General features: G+C 33.7%; 1 protein-coding gene across 1 annotated transcript in view; it reads right to left on the reverse strand.

Moving 5' to 3' along the window:
• nsl1 (non-specific lethal 1) overlaps positions 1–23,726 on the reverse strand; it is a 187,728-nt gene that overhangs the window by 12,535 nt on the left and 151,467 nt on the right. Inside the window, exons 7-8 of the mRNA XM_090404984.1 lie at positions 11,070–11,226; positions 893–959 (exon numbers count right to left, since the gene is read on the reverse strand). Of these exons, the coding sequence (XP_090261110.1) occupies positions 893–959; positions 11,070–11,226 (224 nt within the window). The remainder of the gene's footprint in view (positions 1–892; positions 960–11,069; positions 11,227–23,726) is intronic.

The following is a 23,726-nucleotide window of genomic DNA, read 5'->3' on the forward strand; positions in this document are numbered from 1 at the left end:
AAATTCCACTCATTTCATTTATAAGAATTAATAATTATTTTTAAAATAACTTATCAGGAACAACATCTTTTAGAATTAACATTCCTCTTTGAAGCGATGGATGTCTCTCTTGATATCATTATTCGAATCACCTTTTCATTAGTTCCTTATAAGTTGTTTCTTGAATAACTCTAATAGTGTTCTCATGACAGTAATAACAAATATAAACGAACTTTCTTGGTTCGTTGTTTTTAAAATGACATACTTTGCTTCTATTGTTCTGTCTCTGAAATGCCATTGTTCAGGTTGTTATATTTACTAAGCACTGTTAATTAAGAGCAATGCTTATATAAAATATTATGACTTTAGAAAAGTCGCAAACAAATGAGATTTCATTTTATATCGACAAAAATTCATATGGAGGTAATTTAGAACAATACACAACATAAAGAGGTCAAGAAGGTAGGAGGATGTGTCTGTGCAAATGCAATTACAATGTATAAGGAAATCAATTTACCCAAACATCTGATGAACAGTTTGAGCATATTATGACAAATATTAACTTTAACATTTCAATATATAATCATGATATTTTAAGGATACTTGTGACATAAAGATTGTATAATATAAGCACGTACACACAAGAAAGATATTTAATTAGCCAAATATTTCGGTCTGAAAATTGCAGACCATCTTCAGTGGCAATACAAGAACAGTCTATAAATACAAGGTGGAATACTAACAATAGATCATTTATAAATAGAACAAGCCGCATGATGTTATATCACTAAGTATTAAAGAGAAATATTTTTAAGCAGAGACATGATTGAATTAAAAATATTAATTAATAATTTCAATAATTTTAAATAACATAATTAATATGAATTAATGAGTTATTCTGATTAGGTATTACCTCATTCTCTTCAATTTTGGTAGCATCATCTTCAGGAGCTGGTGGAATATCCTCAGCAATTCGCCACCTTAGAATTAATATTATGAAGATTTGCAATTTGTGTTTTTAAACAATATAATTATGTCACAAAAATTAGAACACTGAATATCTTTAACATCTTAATATATTTGTGTGGGGGAGAGGAAAAGATTAGAAAGAATCAATTTTTAAGATTATACAATTAATTTCCTATACTTGGAAACAAGCACATTTTATAAGATATATGCAGTTATGCTTATCTTTAAAAAATTCTGCTGCTTAATAATTTTCTAATTTAGGTTTTATTTCAATATTTTACTAACATACATAGTAAAACTATTAAGGGATCAGTAGAATGTAAAGGAAGAAATAAAGCATCACACAGCATTGTACACACAATATATATATACACACACAAACAGGTAGTTTTCGCCTTTATAAATTACTTGGTTCCTGGCAACTGTTTGTAAATCAGGAATTTATTTGCCTTAGAAATAATGCTATAAGCAAGAGTTACGTTCATGAGAAGGAATATATAAAATATAAAATGAATATTAAATGATAAGATAAGCATTTTAAAAATGGCTAATGCTTTAGTACAAATCATTGCATAGGTAATAGGCATGTTAAATTGTTGAGTTTAGTTAATTATTCAAGCAGCTTTTCCATATGAGGAATTATACTACAAGTTTCTTTATTAAACAACCATGTTAGACTGCATAGATTGTGCATTTTTTTACTTCTTTCAAATATTTTTCTTTATCCTTTAAAATGGTGTAAACTGTAGAAGTGGCAAGAGAAAATTTCTCAGAAAGAGCTTTAACAGTGCTACCCACTTGATGGCTGTTGAAAGTTTATTTTTCACTTGGTTAGAGTATAATAAATTTAGTTTAATCCTTTATCCAAGTGTGAGCAAACAAAGTTTGTGCCTGAAAGTATCTTCAGGACTTGCAAAAGTGGAGCAAGCTACCAACACTCCTATCTCAGAATCTCCCATAATACAAAACACATCTCCTTGCAGATATGTCTAATGTTATGCATTAAGGGAAGGGCCACTACCCAGACTAGTTTCGACCTTTATTAAGGTCTCTTCAGTGGGAGCCAGGCCCAAGTGGAGATACCAGGCAGAAGCATTAGCAGGTCATCTCTACCTATAGGAGTTGCCAAATGGTGTGCCACCCTTTTTTAATAAATTACTCTGGATTTAGAGAAAGATGTTGAAAGTTTATTTTTCACTTGGTTAGAGTATAATAAATTTAGTTTAATCCTTTATCCAAGTGTGAGCAAACAAAGTTTGCGCCTGAAAGTATCTTCAGGACTGGGGTAAGGTGGTACAACACCAGGGCACTCCTTTTCAGGTGCAAACTTTGTTTGCTCACACTTGGATAAAGGATTAAACTAAATTTATTATACTCTAACCAAGTGAAAAATAAACTTTCAACATCTTTCTCTAAATCCAGAGTAATTTATTAAAAAAGGGTGGCACACTATTTGGCAACTCCTATAGGTAGAGATGACCTGCTAATGCTTCTGCCTGGTATCTCCACTTGGGCCTGGCTTCCACCGAAGAGACCTCAATAAAGGTCGAAACTAGTCTGGGTATTGGCCCTTCCCTTAATGCATAACATTAGACATATCTGCAAGGAGACGTGTTTTGTATTATGGGAGATACTGAGATAGGAGTGTTGGTAGCTTGCTCCACCTTTGCAAGGAGTGCCCTGGTGTTGTACCACCTTACCCCAGTCCTGAAGATACTTTCAGGTGCAAACTTTGTTTGCTCACACTTGGATAAAGGATTAAACTAAATTTATTATACTCTAACCAAGTGAAAAATAAACTTTCAATATCTTTCTCTAAATCCAGAGTAATTTATTAAAAAAGGGTGGCACACCAATGCATTATGTCTAATGCATAACATTAGACATATCCGCAAGGAGATGTGTTTTGTATTATGGGAGATACTGAGATAGGAGTGTTGGTAGCTTGTTCCACCTTTGCAAGGAGTGCCCTGGGGTTGTACCACCTTACCCCAGTCCTGAAGATACTTTCAGGCGCAAACTTCGTTTGCTCACACTTGGATAAAGGATTAAACTAAATTTATTATACTCTAACCAAGTGAAAAATAAACTTTCAATATCTTTCTCTAAATCCAGAGTAATTTATTAAAAAAGGGTGGCACACCATTTGGCAACTCCTATAGGTAGAGATGACCTGCTAATGCTTCTGCCTGGTATCTCCACTTGGGCCTGGCTCCCACTGAAGAGACCTCAATAAAAGTCTAAACTAGTCTGAGTAGTGGCCCTTCCCTTAATGCATAACATTAGACATATCCACAAGGAGATGTGTTTTGTATTATGGGAGATACTGAGATAGGAGTGTTGGTAGCTTACTCCACCTTTGCAAGGAGTGCTCTGGTGTTGTACCACCTTACCCCAGTCCTGAAGATACTTTCAGGGGCAAACTTTGTTTGCTCACACTTGGATAAAGGATTAAACTAAATTTATTACACTTGATGGCTGGTAATAACTTCGTATTTTTTCTCTAACGTAATTGCTTTTCTTTGTTTCTTTTGCTTATTTTCTGATTTTACACTGTTGCTTTTTTTTTTGACATGATATTAAAGCCATTTTAAATTTCATATACCTTGCATTTAAGCCTAAATAAAAATCAACTTGAATTTAACTTGATTTAATTAGTGGAAAAAAAAAAATTCTGGCAGTATAAACCCTGTACTCCCATACCAAATACATTTGCAAAAAAGGCCATGTGACCTATAACATGTCAAAAAAAAAGGGTGCCATGACTTCTCCAAGAAAAATAAAAGTCCCCCCCCCTCAACATTTGCACAAGTACAGAATATATAATGGAATGTGCAATCACTAATACTGACATGTTGTCTACTAACATTCTGAAGGGAGGTGGATATTGAAAGTAATGCTGAGAATGTTTATTCTCAAATCCTTAAAAAAAAACATGAATCCCCAAAATACAAACTTACAGCACAACTAGTTGTATTATACAATGACTAGGCTAAAATATGTGTTTGGTTCAAATTTTCAAATGAAACATATTAATAGATAAGAATGTATAAGATAACACTGATGTGTGTGTGCCAAAATAAGTTCCAGTAAGCACAAGCATAATTTTACAAACTGATGGAATGATATTTAGACATTCTATCAATAGACAGTTATCAAATTGCCTAGATTAAATAGAATTTGGAAACGTACACAATTGTTGCAAAGTTTGTCCTTTTAGAATAACAGAAGGAGAAATGAAATAATATATTATTTGGAAGATCCACAGATGATTTTATGCAGAATTACAATTTATCAGAAACTCATCTTCAATAATCACAGAATGGCTGTGAAATTCACTGAAATTTAATGAACTTTAAAGTAATTCTGAACCCCCCCCCCCCATCTAGAGGTTCATACCCATCTAAGCACCATGAAAAAAAATTTTTTTAAGTAGGAAAAATAAGAAAGAAATAACAGAAATAAGAGTGACACAATAAAATGTAAAAATGTGAGTAATGTATTAAGTTGACTATTTCATTCACTGTCTGGTACCCGTTATGCACAGTTGAAATAACCATTTGGCCACCCCACATTTTCAAATGAAACATATTAATAGATAAGAATGTATAAGATAACACTGATGTATGTGGATCCTAGCAAGTACAACTTCATTTCTTCTGTTTCTACATAGACTGGACTGCTTTCTTCCAGACTTAATTTCATGCAGTTTGTCAGTGCTTCCTGCCAGGATCAACTTTGCTGCTCTTATTAACCATCTGCAGTCTGTATAGGAGACTGACTTTCTTTTGGCAATGTTGGATGTTTGGTGGGGGGGGGGGGGGGGGGGCTTTTTGGTTCCTTAACAAACAGCTGATTGTATTGTTCTAGCTCATTCATTTATTTTGTTCTTTCAATATCAAAAATTCAAGAGCATCTGAAAGTTATTGATGAGAGGACAGTAAAGCTTTCTCATTAAAGTGTCTAAAATTGCTTGGGGTTTCAGAAATCCAAAGCAATTTTAGACACTTTAAAATTTGTGTGTTCAAAATCAACCCTTCATTTTCATATTTTTAACCCACACAACTTTTGCACTGGCTGCATGATCAACAGATGATGTAAACTGTATCCATTATTGTTTCTGACTCGGATAAAACATGCTTTGGCCTAAGCAAATTTAAAAGCATATGATTTAGAACTCAATTATTGCTGACGCAGCAGTACAATTTGTTGCACACATCACTGCTTCAATGGCTGACTGCCTCAGCATTACATTTTACAAGATGCAAAATGTATTTCAGACAGTAGTTCCTGTCAAGATTAGTGCAAAGCACAAAAAATTGATCACACCCATATATTATTCTCTTCAATATCGTGCATCAGTAGAAGAACAATGACTGGGAAGTAAATCGTAAGATCTAATGCAGAATGAAAGCAGGTAGGCATATGAAAGAATGTATTCTGTCCATCATTATTAGAGAGAAAGTGTGTTATCAAGCATGTGCACAGCAACTTGACTTCAGCATGGAGTAATATGTCCATTAAAGTTACCTATATGATTTTAATGTACACAATACTCTGTGGGATAAGGTAAGAAGTATGAGATGAGATAATTGCATCATGAGATTACCAAGGTTGACCTGAGTTAACTCAGAACGAGGTTGCAAATAAATGGAACAAACTGTAATAAGAAATCTCACTGAGAGGCAGATGGCTATCTCTTTCAGAGCAGCTGGAAGCACTGAAATGGCTACAAGACTAGCAACTTCTCCATGAGCAGACCAATCTCCAGTTGTGTCCTCTTACAAGCAATAGTGAAATAACTTAAAATGTGTGAACCTCAATAAGTTTTAAAGATTTCTACTGCAAGACAAGTTAGTTTCTGCAAAAAAAAACTTGATATCAATTATTGATATTTTGGTAGAACCTAGGACAGTTCTGCTCTAAAATTTTTCTTATTCTTCTCACTTTGATCTGCTTTATCTGATTTCTAGGAGCTTACCTTTGTCTGGTTCTTTTAGGTGATTTTGGGTAGTATGGACAACCAGTGTCCATCTATTCCTCTGAGAAAATGTTTAATACATCATTTGATATGCCGGGATCAATTCTTGTTTTTAATTTACATTCAATGAAGTATCCATTTTTTCTGTTGAGGTGTCTGATAGTTTTTCTTTTAGTGAAGCCACTGCAATAATTTTCTTGACAAGGATTCTAATTTACTACGATCATCTTAAGACTTACTTAAGGAGTGAGACTATAATATGCTCCAAAGAGAAGCGCCCAAGCCCACTCAATAATCATGAAGATCATCATCAAATTCCATATGCATCATCAGGGGATGTACAGGATAATTATGACAGTACTACAAGAAAAAGTTAAACCATTACTAACTTTCAATCAACAATTTTCCTCCAAATTAATCTTTTATCTATCAAGATTTTAACATCATCAGATATATTTCTGTCTTTTGAAGCATTTTTTACTGTATCAATCCATCTACATACTGGTCTTCTGCTGGGTCTTTTTCCTGCCAATCTGACAAAGAATACTTGTTTTGCTAATCTTTCCTCTCCCATTCTATTTAAGTGCCATACCACCTGAGATTAGCTCTACTAAGACATTCCTGAATGCTAACAATGGCAAGTTTTTTCCCTAATATCCTCATATTTAATGTAATGTTGCCATCTATTCATATCACTAATCTTTGTGAGAATTTTCATATCAGAGGTCTTCAGTCTCTGATCAAGTTTTCATTTCTAACCTAGCTCTCAGATCCATAGGTTAAAATTGGTTTGAACACTGTCTTGTATATAGCTAATTTAGAATTTTGACTAATTTCTTTCTTATTCCATATAAATTTATTCAGCTCACTTCCTACAAAGCCTTACTGATTCTGTTGTCTATTCATCGAAAATTTAATTTGACATCTTCACTAAAAACTGTGCTGAAATGTTTTACTTGTTCTATAGGTATGCCATTCAGGATACAGTTGATGTTTTCAATGTTTCTGCCTATTTTCGCTGTGTTTGTCTTTTTATAGCTGATTTTCACATCAAATTTATTATAACAGTTATTCAATTTAGTCAGGGAATCTTACAGATTTGTGCCGAATTTATTCAGAAGCATAATATCATCTGCATAAAGTAAACAGCTAAGATTAAAATCACCAATTTTGATATCACATTTAATACCACTTTTCTTCATAATATGATCCATATAGATGATGAATAACAGTGGAGATAACGTGCATCCTTGATTTAACATCAAACCATCTTCCTGTATTCAATTTTAACTGCCGACTTACAGTTTAAATGTAGACTGTATTGTTCAATATAATATCCCATTTACACCATATAACTGTAGCATTTTGAAGTTTTCCTCTTGGCACCATCATATGCCTTTTTCATATCAACAAAACTTAAATACAAATCCTTTTCCATTGATGCTTTGTAAATTGATAGCACCAATCTTGGACGCTGCCGATATGGAGATGGAGTTACAAATGGCAGCCAGGACATAACCCTATTTCTGACAGTTAACATATCTTAGTGAATTCGGGATGTAGAGCCTAACAGCAGAGTTCGTGAAGTTCAGGTATCTTGAAATTATCAGATGGTGAAAGACATAAGTGTTTGTGTCTCACTTTTGATGTTTTCTTAAATGCCACATTCTTGGTATAAGAGGGTTTTTTTAAAAATCAGGTTTTTGTGGTGGCTTACTCTTTGCATTTTTATTTCATTTTTCCATCTTTAGCAAGCATGAGAGTAGACTAGATGATCTCTTTCACAGTTAATACATTTAGGTTTCTTTGCAGGGCAAGATTTTATCATGCTCCTTACTACTACATCATACAAAGATAGTAGAGCCACAAATAGCAACTGGGGCATGCCCCTATTTCTAACATTTAACATATCTTAGTGGATTAGGGATGTATAGCCTAACAGGAGAGTTGAGATATCTTGTGCCCACACCTCCCATATTTGTAAAATATGGGAGGTGTGGGCGCACCAAAAACAAAGATGGTATTCCTAGTTCCATTCCTTTTTTTCTATGAGATGTTACAGTAACTGATATGGCCCCCATTGATGCTGATCTTGAACTACATTCCAGTAACAATTATGTCACTGGAATGAAGGTTTTTTTTTTTTAAAAACTGTTTTGGAAGATCCCACCAATCCTTCTAAACATTTCTAAATGAAGAAGGGTGACATTTCCTCCTATTGGCTTTCCATTTGTTACACAGGCGATGAGAAAAAAACATATATAAATGTGTATGTGTGTGTGTCAAATGTCTTCTTTCCTATTTCTGTTATAAGATTATGTTATCTACATTATCTGTATTTGTCTGAGACCTTATGAAGAGCCCCCTGAGAAGTATGAGGATAAAAGACTCGTGCTCAAAGGGATTTTTTTTTTGGTTTGGTGCCGAAGATTCCTGTCCACCACAGAGCTAAATGTGGATGCCTACTATTCTGATAGCAATAAGTGCTCTCTGAAGTGGAATGCTAGGGTTACCCCAGATGCTACAACAGCATTACAGCAAGCTTGGGCCTGTTCTGGACCATGGGGAAGGAGACTCAATGCAACACTTTTGATTCATGCAGGCAAGCTCATAAGCCAAATGACCCTTGATGGGCCATCCAGGACTACCCATCTTGACAAAGCAGAGGTCAAAGAAAACCAGGATCCACATTTCTGGATGTCAATGAGTTACAGTGCAAGGCATTGGATTCCAGATCCAACATCCCACCACTGTGTGGTGCATATTCTTCACTCTGCTTTCTCTGCTTTGCACCACATAATGGTGCAAAGAAGAATGAATAATATGGAAAGTATACAGAAAAAGAGGAAAAATGAAAAGGGTTAGCACCATCACAGACAGGTGTCCACCATGGAGGGTAGAAAAAGCCAGGTCCATAAACCATAAATAAAAAAGGAAGTCGGTTTGATAAGCCTATATATTTATTGACACAGACAAAATAGTTCAATACACTGTAGCAATATCAGGAGCCACAAAAAGTAAAGTTTTTACTAAGACAGTAAAATCATATCTAAGAAAATGGTTCCAAAAAATTATTTTCTCTCCCTCTCTCTCGCTCATAATCATATCAGAGAAGGTGAATAAAATGTGACAAATGGAGATACAGTTTATCCCGAATTCCTAAAATTTGCCAATTTGCAGTCCTTCAGCGATTGGCAAATTATGCAAAATCCTACTAGCCACAGAAAAAAATTTAACCCTCCACTAAATTTTTTAATGACATGTCCTAGTAAGTCAAGAAGAGTTCCATAAAGTGATTACTGGTGCAGTATCATTGTTTGGGGAACATTTCCTCTGTGCAAGAATCCATTCTAAAAAGGAGAAGTCAATAAATAAACAATAGGAAGCACATGATTTTTATTTTGAAAGGTATGTTATATTAATTTTTGTTGCCAAAATACCACTTTATATTATTCTCTTCTGTGTTTTCTTAAAGTTTAAAAAAAAAGTTTAGAAAGCTGTTTTTTTTTTTTAAATAAAGTAGCAAATATACTATTTTGTCTAGTCTGTAGCTATTTACTGGCTGGCAAAATCTACTTGCCTGTAATAAGTAGGCAAGTGTATTTGTCAAGCTCTGACCAAACCTCAAAATCATAGCTATACTGGAAACTTGGAAAAGTCCTTCAGGAGAGCAAGAGTTACTGTCTAACATTACTCAGAGCATAGTTCAAAAGATACTTGACAGATTAACTTATAACAGGATTGCTTTTACTATTAATCAACATTTAGTTCAAAAGCAGCATTTTAGATAAACAGAGGAACATTTTAATCAATATTATATACTAAATTTGCAAACAGCAAATGTCACACCTGTAGGTATAACAGTTAGTGTAAATTTCTCAATCTTTGTGCAGATTATGAATAGAAACAAGGTATTATTCTCTAATTCCTGAAAATAATAACCATTTTTAAATTTACAAACATAAATGGACAACATGCTCAACAAAAGATACTACCAGGATTTCTCAGATAATTCACATCACACAGTATGCTAAATAAACTAATGAACCTTTTAACAAGATTCAGTTCTTGCTCCTATATTCTTCAATTTGTATGAATATGATTGCCTAGCAACAGCATAAAATTATCTAGTAGATGATGATATATTGTTTGCTAGGTAAAGGTACAACATTCAGATTTTTCCATTACTAAAAATCTGATTGCAAATATACAAATATTCTTTATGCACCACAAATTACACGTCTGGAGACCACACAGATATGAATTAACACTGCTAGTTTATAATGATGTTTCCACCATCATATCCTACTACTAAATATGTATAGCACTTAGGAATCTTTAACTAAATGGAAATCTGATGAACTATTTACTGCTGATTCTTATGGCAAATATGTTTTGCACATTTGGCATAAGTCAGTGATGGAAAAAAAAAAAAAAACAGGGAAAAGTAGCAACTGTAACATGAATGGAGAGAACTTACACAAGTAAAACATTCCAGTTATCAAATTTTGCCGATGATGGAAAATTAAAGAGAAAAATACACAACAGAATTAGCAAAGATGGTACAGTGAGAAGCCAGATGACTACATTTATATTAGTCAGAAAACTAAACTAGCAGGGATGTAACAAAGTGTTCATACCAGTTTTAATTTCTGGATCCGAGAAAGCTTAGGGGTAGACAGATGGCATCAATATCGGAATCATAACAAAAAAACGAAGATGCCATCTGTCAAATAATTTTTCCCAGAAATGTTAGCATACAAAAATGTGTGATCAGAGTTGATCTAAGATGGGAGTAAGAATGAGAAAGAAAAGGACAATGAAACAGTTGTCTGTCTGTCTGATGTCAAGAGGGCATGAAAAGACCAAGATTCAGGTGGATTGATACGTTAGAAGTGCTACCTAAGACTAAGATTTGACAATATTTGAGCCCTGACAAATAACATTAATTTGGAGGAAAATTGCTCAAAGGAAGTTATAATAATGTAAATATAATCACGTAGTACAATCATACTATCCTGTACAGGGTATATACAGGAATTCAATGATGCAATGTTAATGGTGCATTGTGCAAGTACCTGCCCCACAGATATAGATTTACATCATGTGAAATGTTGCAATGAGATAAGTGTTTACTTACTTTGGTGTTAGGATTTCTTTATACTGCAACTTTTCTACTCTTGTAGAAGATGCAATACTATAGGGAATAACTATATTATTAATGTCAAAAGCATTCTCTCCTCTTCTTTTTCTGCTGATTTCTTGAAGTAGATTTGATCTTCCAGATAGAGTGCCACCTTTGATTATGTTACAAAAAAAATAAAATGAAGCTAAATTAAATCTCAATGCAACAATAACAAGAAACATTCAATCTGAATAAATTATTATTTTATTTTAGCTTTAATAAGATAGTGTAAATAGGCAATTCATATTTATTTAAGCTTAACTGATGAACAAACCTTCATTAGCTGAAATAGGAGAATACCAAGATTCTGTCCCTTATTTTTTAGCAAATTTTCTGATCTGATGCATGAGCTGGTCATCTCCACTTCTGTCTTTACAAATAATAGCAAACCACTTTAATGGGGGATCCACAATGGTTTAAATGTCTCCTGCCTACAGAAACAGAAGAACCTTGACATCATTAATCTTTTGGTGGAATCCACATCAAATCAACTGTACGAATTTCTCTATTCTTTTGGCTTTGTAGAATATATACTTAAATAAATACTCTTGTGTGCATTGTCAGACAGACAACTGCAGCCATCTCATGACCATAAACCCTAACATTTGTATTATTGTCTGTAACAGTGCAAATTCTACAGTTAATATTATGTAATGGAGGTTAAAAACTAAATTCTCCAATGGGGTGGAGTGAGGGAATTCCACTAGTCAGCAACTAATATTAAACTTATACTTGTCTGTCTTTGGTAGGCCTAGCAATTAATGTGCTCCAGAAAAAAAAAAAGGCAGTCATCAGGTATACTAAATTTATCGGTTGCTTTTGACAGACATGTAGATTTGTATTGCTTTTGACATTTTCTTAATTGCCTTTCTCAGCATAAGATGTTTTCATAGCAGCTATTAACTTTGGATAACTCCCTCTTAACATTCCAATATGAAATGTATTGTTCAATCTTTTGAATCTCCTTTTCATTCTTCCACCTTTGGGATGCTTGGGGGTAAGTTGAATAGTCTCCCCTACTAGGATGCATTTAGATCTCTTTGCAAAGCTGGTTTATTTATCATTCTCTTCACAGCCACACTAACAGACTGTAGTTACTACTACAGTTTGGGACATGCCTATATTTGGACATTTAAAGCAGTTAAGTGAACTAGAAATTTAATTCCAACATGACAGTTGAGATATCCTGCCTTTACAGATATTAAAGGTTCAATGTGTCACAAGCAAGGATGGTATACTGTACATGGTTTTAACCAGGTATCATTGTTACTTCTGAACCCCTGTTTAGGAGATCCTGCCAATCCTTCTAAACCCTTTTGACATTTCTTATATAACAGGATACACTTCATGCCAATCATGTCTTGATCTTTAAGCTATAAACATGTCTCCTCTCTAGAACATAATGAAGATCCCATTCTGATATCACACCTCCAGAACAGCTGTTTTATAAAGTGTTACAGTAATTGATATTCCTCCCACTGATGTTGCTAGCAGTAGATTTTTTGAGTGTTGCTAACACAATGTTTCAACAAGAATATCAAAAGACATAGTTTCTTTTAACTGTTTTGGGAGATCTTGCCAATCCTTTGAACCATTCTGAATAAAGCCAACATTTTTGCTATTGGCTTTTTACCTGTTGCATGGATGATTATGAAAAACGACACTTTATTTAAATGTGTATGTCATATGTCTTCTTTCATATTACTGCTATAAGATAATGTATCTAAACAGTATTTGTCTGAACACATGAGCACCAACAATTCAAAACCTAACAACCATACAAAAAAATAATTACACTATAATATAAATTTATTTTATATCTAAGCATAGCCAAAAATAAAAATGATATCTCAGAACATCCTGCTCGCAACATATGAAAAAGAACACTACTTCAGAAAATAACAATGAAGCTACTTTTACTTAAAATTTCTTTCTTTTTTTTTTTTTTTTGTGGGATATTTGAATTTAATACAGATATCCTAAAAGAGACTTATGGGATCAGCAGAGAGCATAAAAGCAATAGTGTATTAGAAAATGGTAGACTTGAAAAATGAGTCCTTACAAAAGATGGAGGATTAATCTGTGTAAAAGCCTTATAATTAAATAAATATTTTATGAAGAAAAGACTTTCATACCATCCTTCATAACCTTCTTAGATTTTTGTCTGTATTCTCTAGGGACACAAGATGACTTTCTAGCTAGAAACTCTTCATGTGATTTCCTCTTTACCAGGTTTGCCATGAAGTTCTGATTTTAATATCCCACCCATCAACTTTACCATATACCTCCCTGGACGAATTAATGTTTTCTTCGGGTTAGTTTCTTAGTGTGTATTGTTTTGTACATTTTTTCAAGTGGCTTTCAATTGTTTTCTGACATTTTTATACTCATGTTCACAGTTCGCTTCTAAAAGATGATTCTGATCCTTTTCATAACATTCGTATATCTTTTCAATGGTATTCATGTTTTCCTGCTCAAAATTAAATGATTATCAATTCCTATTTCAAATCCTCTTTATACCTACTGCATGCTAAACCAGTATGAAGATATCAAATATCAACAATAATATAGTCAACGACTTTTTTTATGCTAGACCATAGTGTTAGTAATGAGTAATTTGTATGTCGAACAGAAACCCATCAGGTATTTCCATTATTAGTAGCTTTGCTCTTCTCTCCAACACATTTCTGTATATGTGGGATTCAGCTTTCTCATTATTTCATTTCCTCTCCAATCTGAAAGAATTTCTCTACACCTTCCTTATCAGAACCTTCTGTGGGACCACAGGTACAAATAAGTCCATTGTCCAGTTTTTAATTTTTAAATTTGCCTACATCACTACTTCAAACTGCTTGCTGTTCAAGAAGTTTATCTTCATGCTTAGTATTGAATACTATAGCCTGTTCACCACTATCTGCATACATCATCTTATAGTTATTTAGCATTATCTCATTTGTTTTAGTCTTTTTCATCTCAGAAATTTCAACTGTTAACACAGTGCTTCTGCAGTTGTTCTGCTAGTTCACTCCTTTTACACTGATGGGACTTATCTTAAATTCTGCTTAAGTTTGTTCCAGTAGCTGAATTTTCACTGTGATTCTCTGATGAAAATAGTGTGGGTGGGAGGGAGCGTCATTTAACCAGGCAACACTCCAGCTGGCATGACATTTCTTCATCATACATTAAATTTGTCTCATGAAGATTGGATATTAGGTGGCAGTAGATCAACTCTCCACATTCCTTATAGGCTATATAGAGGATTCCTAATTATTTAGATTTGATCCTTAAACGACTTCTTTGCTACCATCACAATGATATGTTTACTATCACTGTTTACTGTTTACTGACGTCATAAAATTTTCTCATCCTTTGTTCAGTAAATTTTTCTCTCTATTACCTCAAAGCACATGCCGACTTATTAGTCAAGAACTTTTTACATATTTCTGCTTTTTGTGGATTGATGTTTTAACTTTTCATGTCCACAGCTCAGTTTCTTTTCCTTGCAACCAACCACACAACCACATGGTTTCCTAGATGAGTCAATGAAAGTTTTCTTCAGATTTTGCTAGTCTCGCAGTTTTATTCTTGTTTTCAAATAGTTTCACTTTTTATGAAATAATAAGACCAATAATATTTGTCTCAAACATTCGAAATGTTGTTCAACTTCAATTCTCATCAAAACTCTAAACAGTTTCTCCCCCCCCCCCCCAATATGCTAATCACTTTTAACCTACTCTACTAGATGACACCCACTTTCTCTTTTGAATCAGAAGATATCACTATTAAAAATAATATAATTTCTAAGACTTTTCTTATTTTGTGCATTTTCTCCACACTATAAACATTTTTTATATGTTAGAACATGGCAGTAATGACGAGTCAATGTCAAGAGCAGAAATCCAATAGATATTTATCAGTAGTATGTTTTACTTTCTTCAATTGTCCGTAACCATTTCTCTGTAAGCCTGGTATTTGTTTCCCTCTGCAATATCTCCATTTTCTTATTTGTCAAGTATCCTTCCTAATGACTTGAAAAAACTGTTACTATTTTTTCCCTTACTGGAGCTCTCAGTGAGCCTGGTTAACCAAGTGGATAGTGCTTCTGCTCTCCATGAAAGTCTATGAATGTCTCTAGGTACAAGATTTATTCTATTTTCCAATTCAACAGTGAACAGTTAGATAAAAGATTAAACAAGAGTATAATTTCTTGTCATCTTTAATTTAGGGTACTGCAAGCAAATTTAAAATTGTGAAATTGAACAATGAAACTTAATTTTTATGTGGATCCCACTTGCAAAAGTTGCAAACATTTGATACTGTTGACAGGTTAAGGTTAAATAATCATGAAACCTTGCTTTGAGGACCAAACATGGAACTCTTTGGAACATCATTTTAGGATTCTACCACATAAAAAAATGGTGATCTCATTGGATAATAAAATTCATCTCCTACCTAGAGACTTTCATGCAAGCAGCAGAATTTGAACTTACAACCCATTGGTTGAAGAGCAGGGGCACTATCATCTTGGTCAACCAGGCTCACTGAAAGAAAGAACATGTATTCATGTTCGCTGTTGAATACCACACTTGATTCCTCCTTTCTCCTTAATCTCCAATGCTCAAATAAGCCATCTTATTTATTATTTTAAAGATTTCATCTGATTTAGTTTTCGTCATTATGGTATTATGTCAATATGATATATTATATCAGTAATTCCACTACTAGTCACATCTCTTTCCCATTGATGCTTTGCATGTTGCCTACTTCATTCTGTTGGGTTTAAAGTCATTCCAGTCAACGACTTTTCACTATTCTCAATTCATTTTCCTCAATAAAAAGCAAGTCTTAAAGACTGTTATAACTAGACAATGTGACCACTCAAGCATATCTGTTTATGGTTTACAATTATTGTATGCAATTCCAGCCAATACAGAATACAGTTTGGTTGGGTGAGGTACAATTTATCATAATTATCTGTTGAAATCCAAACAAACATATAGTAATAAGCACCAAAGAAAGGTAAAAAATGGGCCATGGATCAGAAGATCCAATTGATTCTCCATATTCCTCATAAGTTACGTGGATTTTCTTCTCCTAGTTATTTAGCTCTGACAATTAAGCAACCCCCTAAGATTATGCATAATACTTTTGTTTCCTACTCCATCCTGAGCCATATTTATGATATAGAAATGAACTGTATTATAAAGCGAGTTACACAATTTCTTCCCTGTGTCATTTCATTTTTTTTAAATTTTTATCTCACTTTGCTACATCATGTCACTCAGCCAAAAGTTATTACTCACCAGTGGGATGATCACATGGACACTCAACAGTTTTCAGGTAAATAAGCAAGCAATGAATGGTCATCCAGTTACAACTGAACTATTTCAATGAAGTTGGTTTTCAGCAGACACTCATCATAAACATTAGGCGGAGCTAACCTTCCTTGTAGGCCAATTCCACTCAGCATGCTCTGCAAAAAAAAAGCAAGGTGACCTTTCACAGCTGTCACCATGGCAACATCCCTCTGCATTACAGCTAGATTAAGTTAAAAAGAAATCTGTCTGGTAAGCAGAAATAATTTCAGTACCTGAATTTTGATTTCATGTCATCTGCTAGCAAATGCAGCTTACTATAACAGTTAAATTTGAAGCTTCCATTTTTCACAATGAGCTTAAAACAGTACTATTACTCTGCTACTAGGCTTTGGTAGAGACTTTTCAGCAATTTGTTAATATAATACATGACAGTGAGAGCTGATTGTACTTTTGACATGTGGATTATTAAAATGGGTGGCATATATTTAATCATGCTTGCCAGGATATAATTTTCATTTCTAGATTTACAAGGAATGCCTACATAGCCTTGTAGTAACATTCCTGATGGCAGACTTTTTTTTTTTTTTTTTGGTTCAATGTCCCCAAGTAAAGGAACTTTTAGTTCACTTTGCAGCTGAGATAGTTTCTGAGTTCATTGTTCAATGATGCAGATAAGTAGTACATCTCTCATAATAACCATCATCTACAAAAAGGGAAATAAAACTGAATGTGAGAAAAATTGTGGAAGGGGAGCATGTTAAAAAAAAAGCTGAGTTCAGGCTAAATTAGTCTATCTGAATCAGCTTTTCACTTTAACCCAAACTGTTGAGAAATCATAGAAATATAACCAGGATCTGCATTCAAGTTATATAGATCTGAACAAGGCGCATGACAGTGCTAAGAGAAAAGCAGTTTCAAAAACTGCTACAGTTATATGGTGTAAGTGTGACATTATATCAAGCAATAAACAATCTATATTTGTGTTGTGTTTTAAGGCAGCAGTTAGAATTGAAGGATGTAGAAGGAAAATGGTTTGAATTTTAATTTAATATCAGAATTGGAAAATACCTCCAATTCTGATATTAGAATTGGAGGTATTTATCTCGGCTCTTTATGCTGGTGATGTTATATTCCTAAATAAAATGAATAACTGCTTCAATAAACTTAGTACGAAAATCAGTAATAAAAAGGAAGACTATGGAAATAGGCAAAAACAATGAAAACAACTGTATCCCGAATAGACAACCTATAGAATAAGTAAAACATTTTGGCTATTTAGGCACATTTTTTAATGATCATAGCAAATTAAAAGACAACAGAATTAGCAAAACTGGTATGATATGAAGTCAGCTGAATAAATTTATATGGGATCTGAGAGCTGGGTTAGAAATAAAACGCTTCAAAGACTAGACTACAGACCACAGTTACCAGAATTCTGAGAACATAGGGGAGTGTAGAGATGACATCGATGGCAGAATCACATTAAAAACAAAAATACAGGAAAACCTCTCTCAACGCGAATACGATATGCACGATAATCAGTTAGCGCCATTGAGTGAAATGATACTATTTCCTGCTTTAAGCGAGTGATTAATCAGTTAAAGCAATTTTTGTAAGTTATGCGAAATTTTATGTTACGTGAAATTTTTTTGTCGTCAATCTGCAGTGAGCGGAAAAGCTGAAAGTCATTAACAGACATGAAAGCGGCGCTAGTAATACAATGATTGTGTGAGACCTGGGATACAGCAAATCTACAGTTTGGACTATATTAAATATTAAATAAGAGCAAAGAATACAAAGAACAAGGAAAAGTTGCTACTGCTTCTTTAAGCATGCAGATCCCTGAAATAGAAGCCATTTAATGACTGAGACAGAATGTCTTCTATCACTTGGTTGAAGATTATAACCAAAAAAGAATATCTCTTAGTACAGGGAATATTCAGGCAAAGCTCTCAATATTTTTACCTCATTGAAAGAGACCAAATTTCAAGAGGAATGTGAAAGCTTTACTGCGAGTTTAGGATGGTTTGACCATTTTAAAAATCGAACTGGACTGCATAATGTAAGAATAACTGGGGAATCTGCTAGTGCTGATAAAGATTCTGAGGCCAAGTTTCATGAAGAATTGCAAAGGATAATTCAGGAGGGTGATTATGATGATCGGCAAATATTCAACGTCAATGAAATTGGTCTCTTTTGGAAGCATATGCCAACAAAAATTTTCCTAGCTAAAACTGAAGAATCTCAACCAGAATACAAAGTATTTAAAGATTGTTTTATGATCTTATTAGGAGGCAATGCAGAGGGCGACTTTAAACTTAAGCCTACGTGCCCAAAAATCCAAAATCTAATATTTTGAATAAATCATGCAATTGGAAAAGAACTTGGATTTAATGAACTGGATAATAAAGATGCGAGAAACTTGCTCGATTCTCATTCAGAACAGTTAAGCAAGCATGATCTCTTTCAACTAGAAGAACAGCATGCATATGAAGAAGAAAAAGATAAGGTATGCAAACAAGAAGAGAATGTTACGACTACAAAGCTGCAAAAGAACCTGAGTTAGTTTTTTAATCACATTGACCATGCTAAGGAAATTTTGTTTGACTGATCCTGATATGGAACGAAACTTTGAAGTCTGCCAAAATCTTAATAAGCATTTGCCAGCTATCTTGCAAACTGCATGACAAGATGAAAAAGTCGAGCATGATTCAAACATCTTTACTTAATTTTTTTTTGTAAAAAAAGTAGCTCATTCAAATGTTCAGACATTAAATAAAAATTTAAGCAATTGATTTTTATTAACTTTGATGATTTTATCCTCTAATACAGCTTATACTGTAATTTTTTCCCCAAATTTACAGCAACTGATTGATGAATTATAATTATTCCTATTGTTTATTGTATTTGCTTACCGTGATTTCGCTTAGCACGCATTAATTGAGGGATTAATTAATCACTTTAAGCGAAGTTTTCCTGTATTACAAAGTAACTTGACATTACTAGCATTCATGGATGTGTGAAGAGAGCTAATCTCAAATGGAATAGTCACTTAATCACAGAATGGGAGAGGAAAGGTTAGCAGAGGTTCTAGATATATTATGAGTTCATAATATATCTAGAGAAAGGCTCGTATCTCTCATACTATCTGCACTCACCACCTCCTAAGGCAAGTCATTCCAATCATGTACCTCTCTGAGAGAAACATTTAGTTCTCATCCCTTTTAGTGTAGTCATTCTCAATTTCCATGGATGTCCATCATTCTCTCATAAAATGCAAAATTCCATTTACTGGTATACTGTATGACCCTTTCAGAAGTTTGTAGGTCTCCATCATGTCATTCCTCTTTCTCCTGTTTGAAAGCATCTGTAGTCCATAAATTCTCAATCTGTTCTCATAATCTGCAATCCTCATATCACCTGGAAACCAGATGACATCTGCAACAAACAGTCCAGATGAGGTTGTATCAAAGTCTTGTAAAAAAAGACGAACTGACTTTCTTGTCCTTACATGTCAATGATCATTGCAGTAATGCAATTATCTTCTGAGTTGTATTTGCAATCTTTGTTATATATGCCCCCTGAACTTCAAGACGTGCCTAGTCTGATCAGCTTCTTCTAACATGATCCCACCAATAATAATAGGCCATTAGATATCTCAACACACTGAAGTGCATGATATTGAACTTACATGTCTAGCCTATTCAAATTCCTCTGCAAGTACTCCATGTTCCATTCCTGATTACCCTGCCTATGTTTGCATCACTAGCAAATAACTATATTTCCTTTCAAATCTTTCCCAATGTCATTAATGTAAAGACTGAATAACAATGGACTAATTCCTGTATTACAGCATTGGTCATATTAAATCTTGCAGACTCGCATCCCTCCATAGACTACTTCTTGATAACTTGGATAAAAGGATGGCTGACCAGATAACAGTTAATAATCCAAATCCACATCTTCCAACTTATGTAACAGCATTCCATGCTATATCCTGTCAAAAGCCTTAGTAAAGACCAACTCAACCATAACTTTACTGCTAAGTACAGATTCTCTGTCAACCCAGTTCTGTATGCAATCTCTTACCAACTTTTCCAAAATCTTTACCACCACTCCAAGAAATACTGATGGACTAATACTTACACACATCAATCTTTGCACCACTCTTGTGCAATGGGATTATCATATATTCTTTCTATTCCTGTGCTGAGACTAATTATACAGCCAGTTCAGCTGAATACTCTAGTAACATACATACTGAGTAGCTACGGCTGAATTCTCATCCAGAATATGCAACAGCTCTGGTACCTCCTCCTCATATACCTGAGTTTCTTCATGCAGTGCAGGGGCAGCATTGAGGCAACCATCTGGATTTTAGCAAAATGGACACTCATTAGTTGAACAATCTCTTCTGCATCTTCCACCTACATACCATCCACCGACATTCAGTAGTTATTCTTTCACATTAATTTTTTTTATTTACAACACAATGATAGAATTCCTTGGTATTTGTCATTAGCTTGCAGAGCCAGTTTCTTTTCACATCCACACAATACTCTTTAATTCTTTAGGCCTGTATCTTGTAATTCTCATAACAGACATTATCCTCATGCGCATAGTATTCTTTCCATATGTTTTGCTTAACAAGGCTGAACATCCATTTCACTCCCACTCTGTTTATTTTTCAAACTCCATGGGCATATTTCATACAGAATCAATGATGAATTTTTTTTTATATACACAACCAATATCCTTCCCAATAAACAATTGATACCATGGAATTGTGACCATCTGAAGAGAATGGTATTCTCTTCAGATGGTCACAATTTCCTGCTTTGTAGTTCAGCATATAACCTTTTCTGAAGGAAATATTCATAAACTTAAACACTTTATAGGTCAGTACATTACGTCACTAACTTGAGGCAGAATAGTCAAGTCTTTAAATGAAGATCCCTCTGACACTATGATGAGATCTAATCCTCCTTGGCCATGTGTTCTTTCTGTTATGTGCTGCTTATGGATGTCTTGCAATGGCTCAGTAAATTTGGCTTCATTCTTCTCACTGCTTACCAATCTTTTTTTAGATAATTATTCATCCATGATCGTTACTCATTTAGTACCTATTAAGTTTATTTGGTAATGCATTTCATATCGCTAGCAACTGATCCACTAACTCAGTGGCAGCACCCTACAATATATTTGATCATCTCAGACTCCACATCACACCTTATAGCTTCAAACTCACTGCCACAAGGAAAACTGTTACTAATAATTATAGCTTTCAGTCCTAACTGGACTCACCCAATAACATTAACATCACACATTAACCTCACCTTTTCTTTCTAAAAATAGTGTACCTTTTGCATTCAATGCCAGTTAGTATATCTGTTTCTGACTGCCAGGTCTTACCAATGTCAATACACAACATATTCATGAAGGCAACAAACTCAACCCCCCTCCCCTTTGTTCCTGATACGCATAGCATTTGTGTACAGACATAAGTTACTTCCACGAGTATAGAAAAACACATATTCACCTCTATAATCAACATGATGCAGCTGAACAATTTGCAGATCTCTATTCATGTCTATGCCTCATTCATGACTAGGCATCAAGAATGCCTCATTTATATAGGCATTCTTACACACACTTAATATGACCAAACTGGACAAACACTCAGTCGTCCTTTTATCATAATCATCTCCATATTAAGTATATTCATATCATTAACATAATTGCATAAGTTAGTTGCTCTTACACATAGATTCTCACCATATTCTTATTATAATCTAGTTTCCCTGACCCTCTGTATTAGGTCTCATACGAATAAATAATTTCTCTAGAATCCTGATTTATACAGAAAGAAGTGCCTTAGAAGACAAAAATAAAAGATCTCAGGCTATTGGAGTTTTGACAGATAACAGATTAATTTGGAGTAAAACTATTGACAAGAAGATAGTAAATGATGTAAACTTTTCACAAAGTATTTATTTAAATGAAATAATAATAAAATGGAATAAAAATTCCCATCAAGGGATTAAACTTTATCCTACTGCAAACTTAAACACTCATCCTTTTTGCTGATGATCAAATAATAATTACAAATCCTGAAGATAACTTACAGAACGATATTTTAAATTAAATGAAATAGTCAAAGATTATGGCATGATAACATCAACAGAAAACAAAAATGATGGTCTTAAAAAGATATAAATCTAAAATTTGCAAAATATTTTAAAATAACAGGCGTAATTAACTCTGTATTTAAACCTAATGTAGTTTAAATATATTATATATATATATATAAATATACACAATACCCTTCCACTCCTATTGCATGGAAATGAAATTTGGAAAAATAAAGATTAATAACAGCTGAAAAGTTTATGAGAAAAACTGCAAAGAACACTATTTGATCACAAAAGAAATGAAGAAATTATGAAAGAGCTAAACTAGAAATAAACATACATGGATGGAACACATTGAAAGAATGAAAATGGAAAGATTATCAAAACAAGTATTAAATTACAAACCATTAGAAAAAAGAAAACGAGAATGTCCTCTAAAGAAATTCAATGATGACATCTGAGGCAGGAACAGGTCATTGGAGGCCTAAATTCATGAAAAGCATGATGACTATTACAATATCTTTAAACCCCCTATCATAATATCCTGTACATATCAGGATGATAAATTTTTTATTATTAATAATTAATGGAAAAATAAGATAGCATTACATTTGAGACTTTTATACCATTCAAACAATTATAACAAATACTAATTTTACATATAAAACTTTATGGAAAAAATTGTTAAGTCATAATATACATAATATATACATAATAGATCAGATGCAGCAGGGACATGATATATGCTCAAATGAGTTGCTTCCTGATGCATAAACAGCCCAGTGTGAAGGCATTAAACATGGAAACAGATAATAGAGTAAGTATGGCTTGCAAGGTGGAGGAGTCAGGTAAACGAATTTATAAGGAATTAGAGAGAAATCAGTCAAAAGACCAAGCTAACAATGTTCAAGTCCAAATCAATTTCAAATTATAGATCAGAAAATAGACACTAAAGAAGCAAGAGTTCTAAGGAAAATTAGGAGAATTAACATATGACATCAATGGCAGAACCATATTAAAAACAAAGATGCAGAGCTAATGTAAGACGGTATGGTCATCTGAACAGAATGGGTGATGAAAGATTAGCAAAATAAATGAAGCAATAATGATAGAAAAAAGATGACCAAGATATAGGTAGATTGATACAGTTAGGAATGTTTTAG

This window comes from Typopeltis vanoorti, chromosome 15, assembly GCF_054136105.1.
Source record: "Typopeltis vanoorti isolate ZY-2024b chromosome 15, IOZ_Tvanoo_1.0, whole genome shotgun sequence".
Classification (NCBI taxonomy): Eukaryota; Metazoa; Arthropoda; class Arachnida; order Uropygi; family Thelyphonidae; genus Typopeltis; species Typopeltis vanoorti.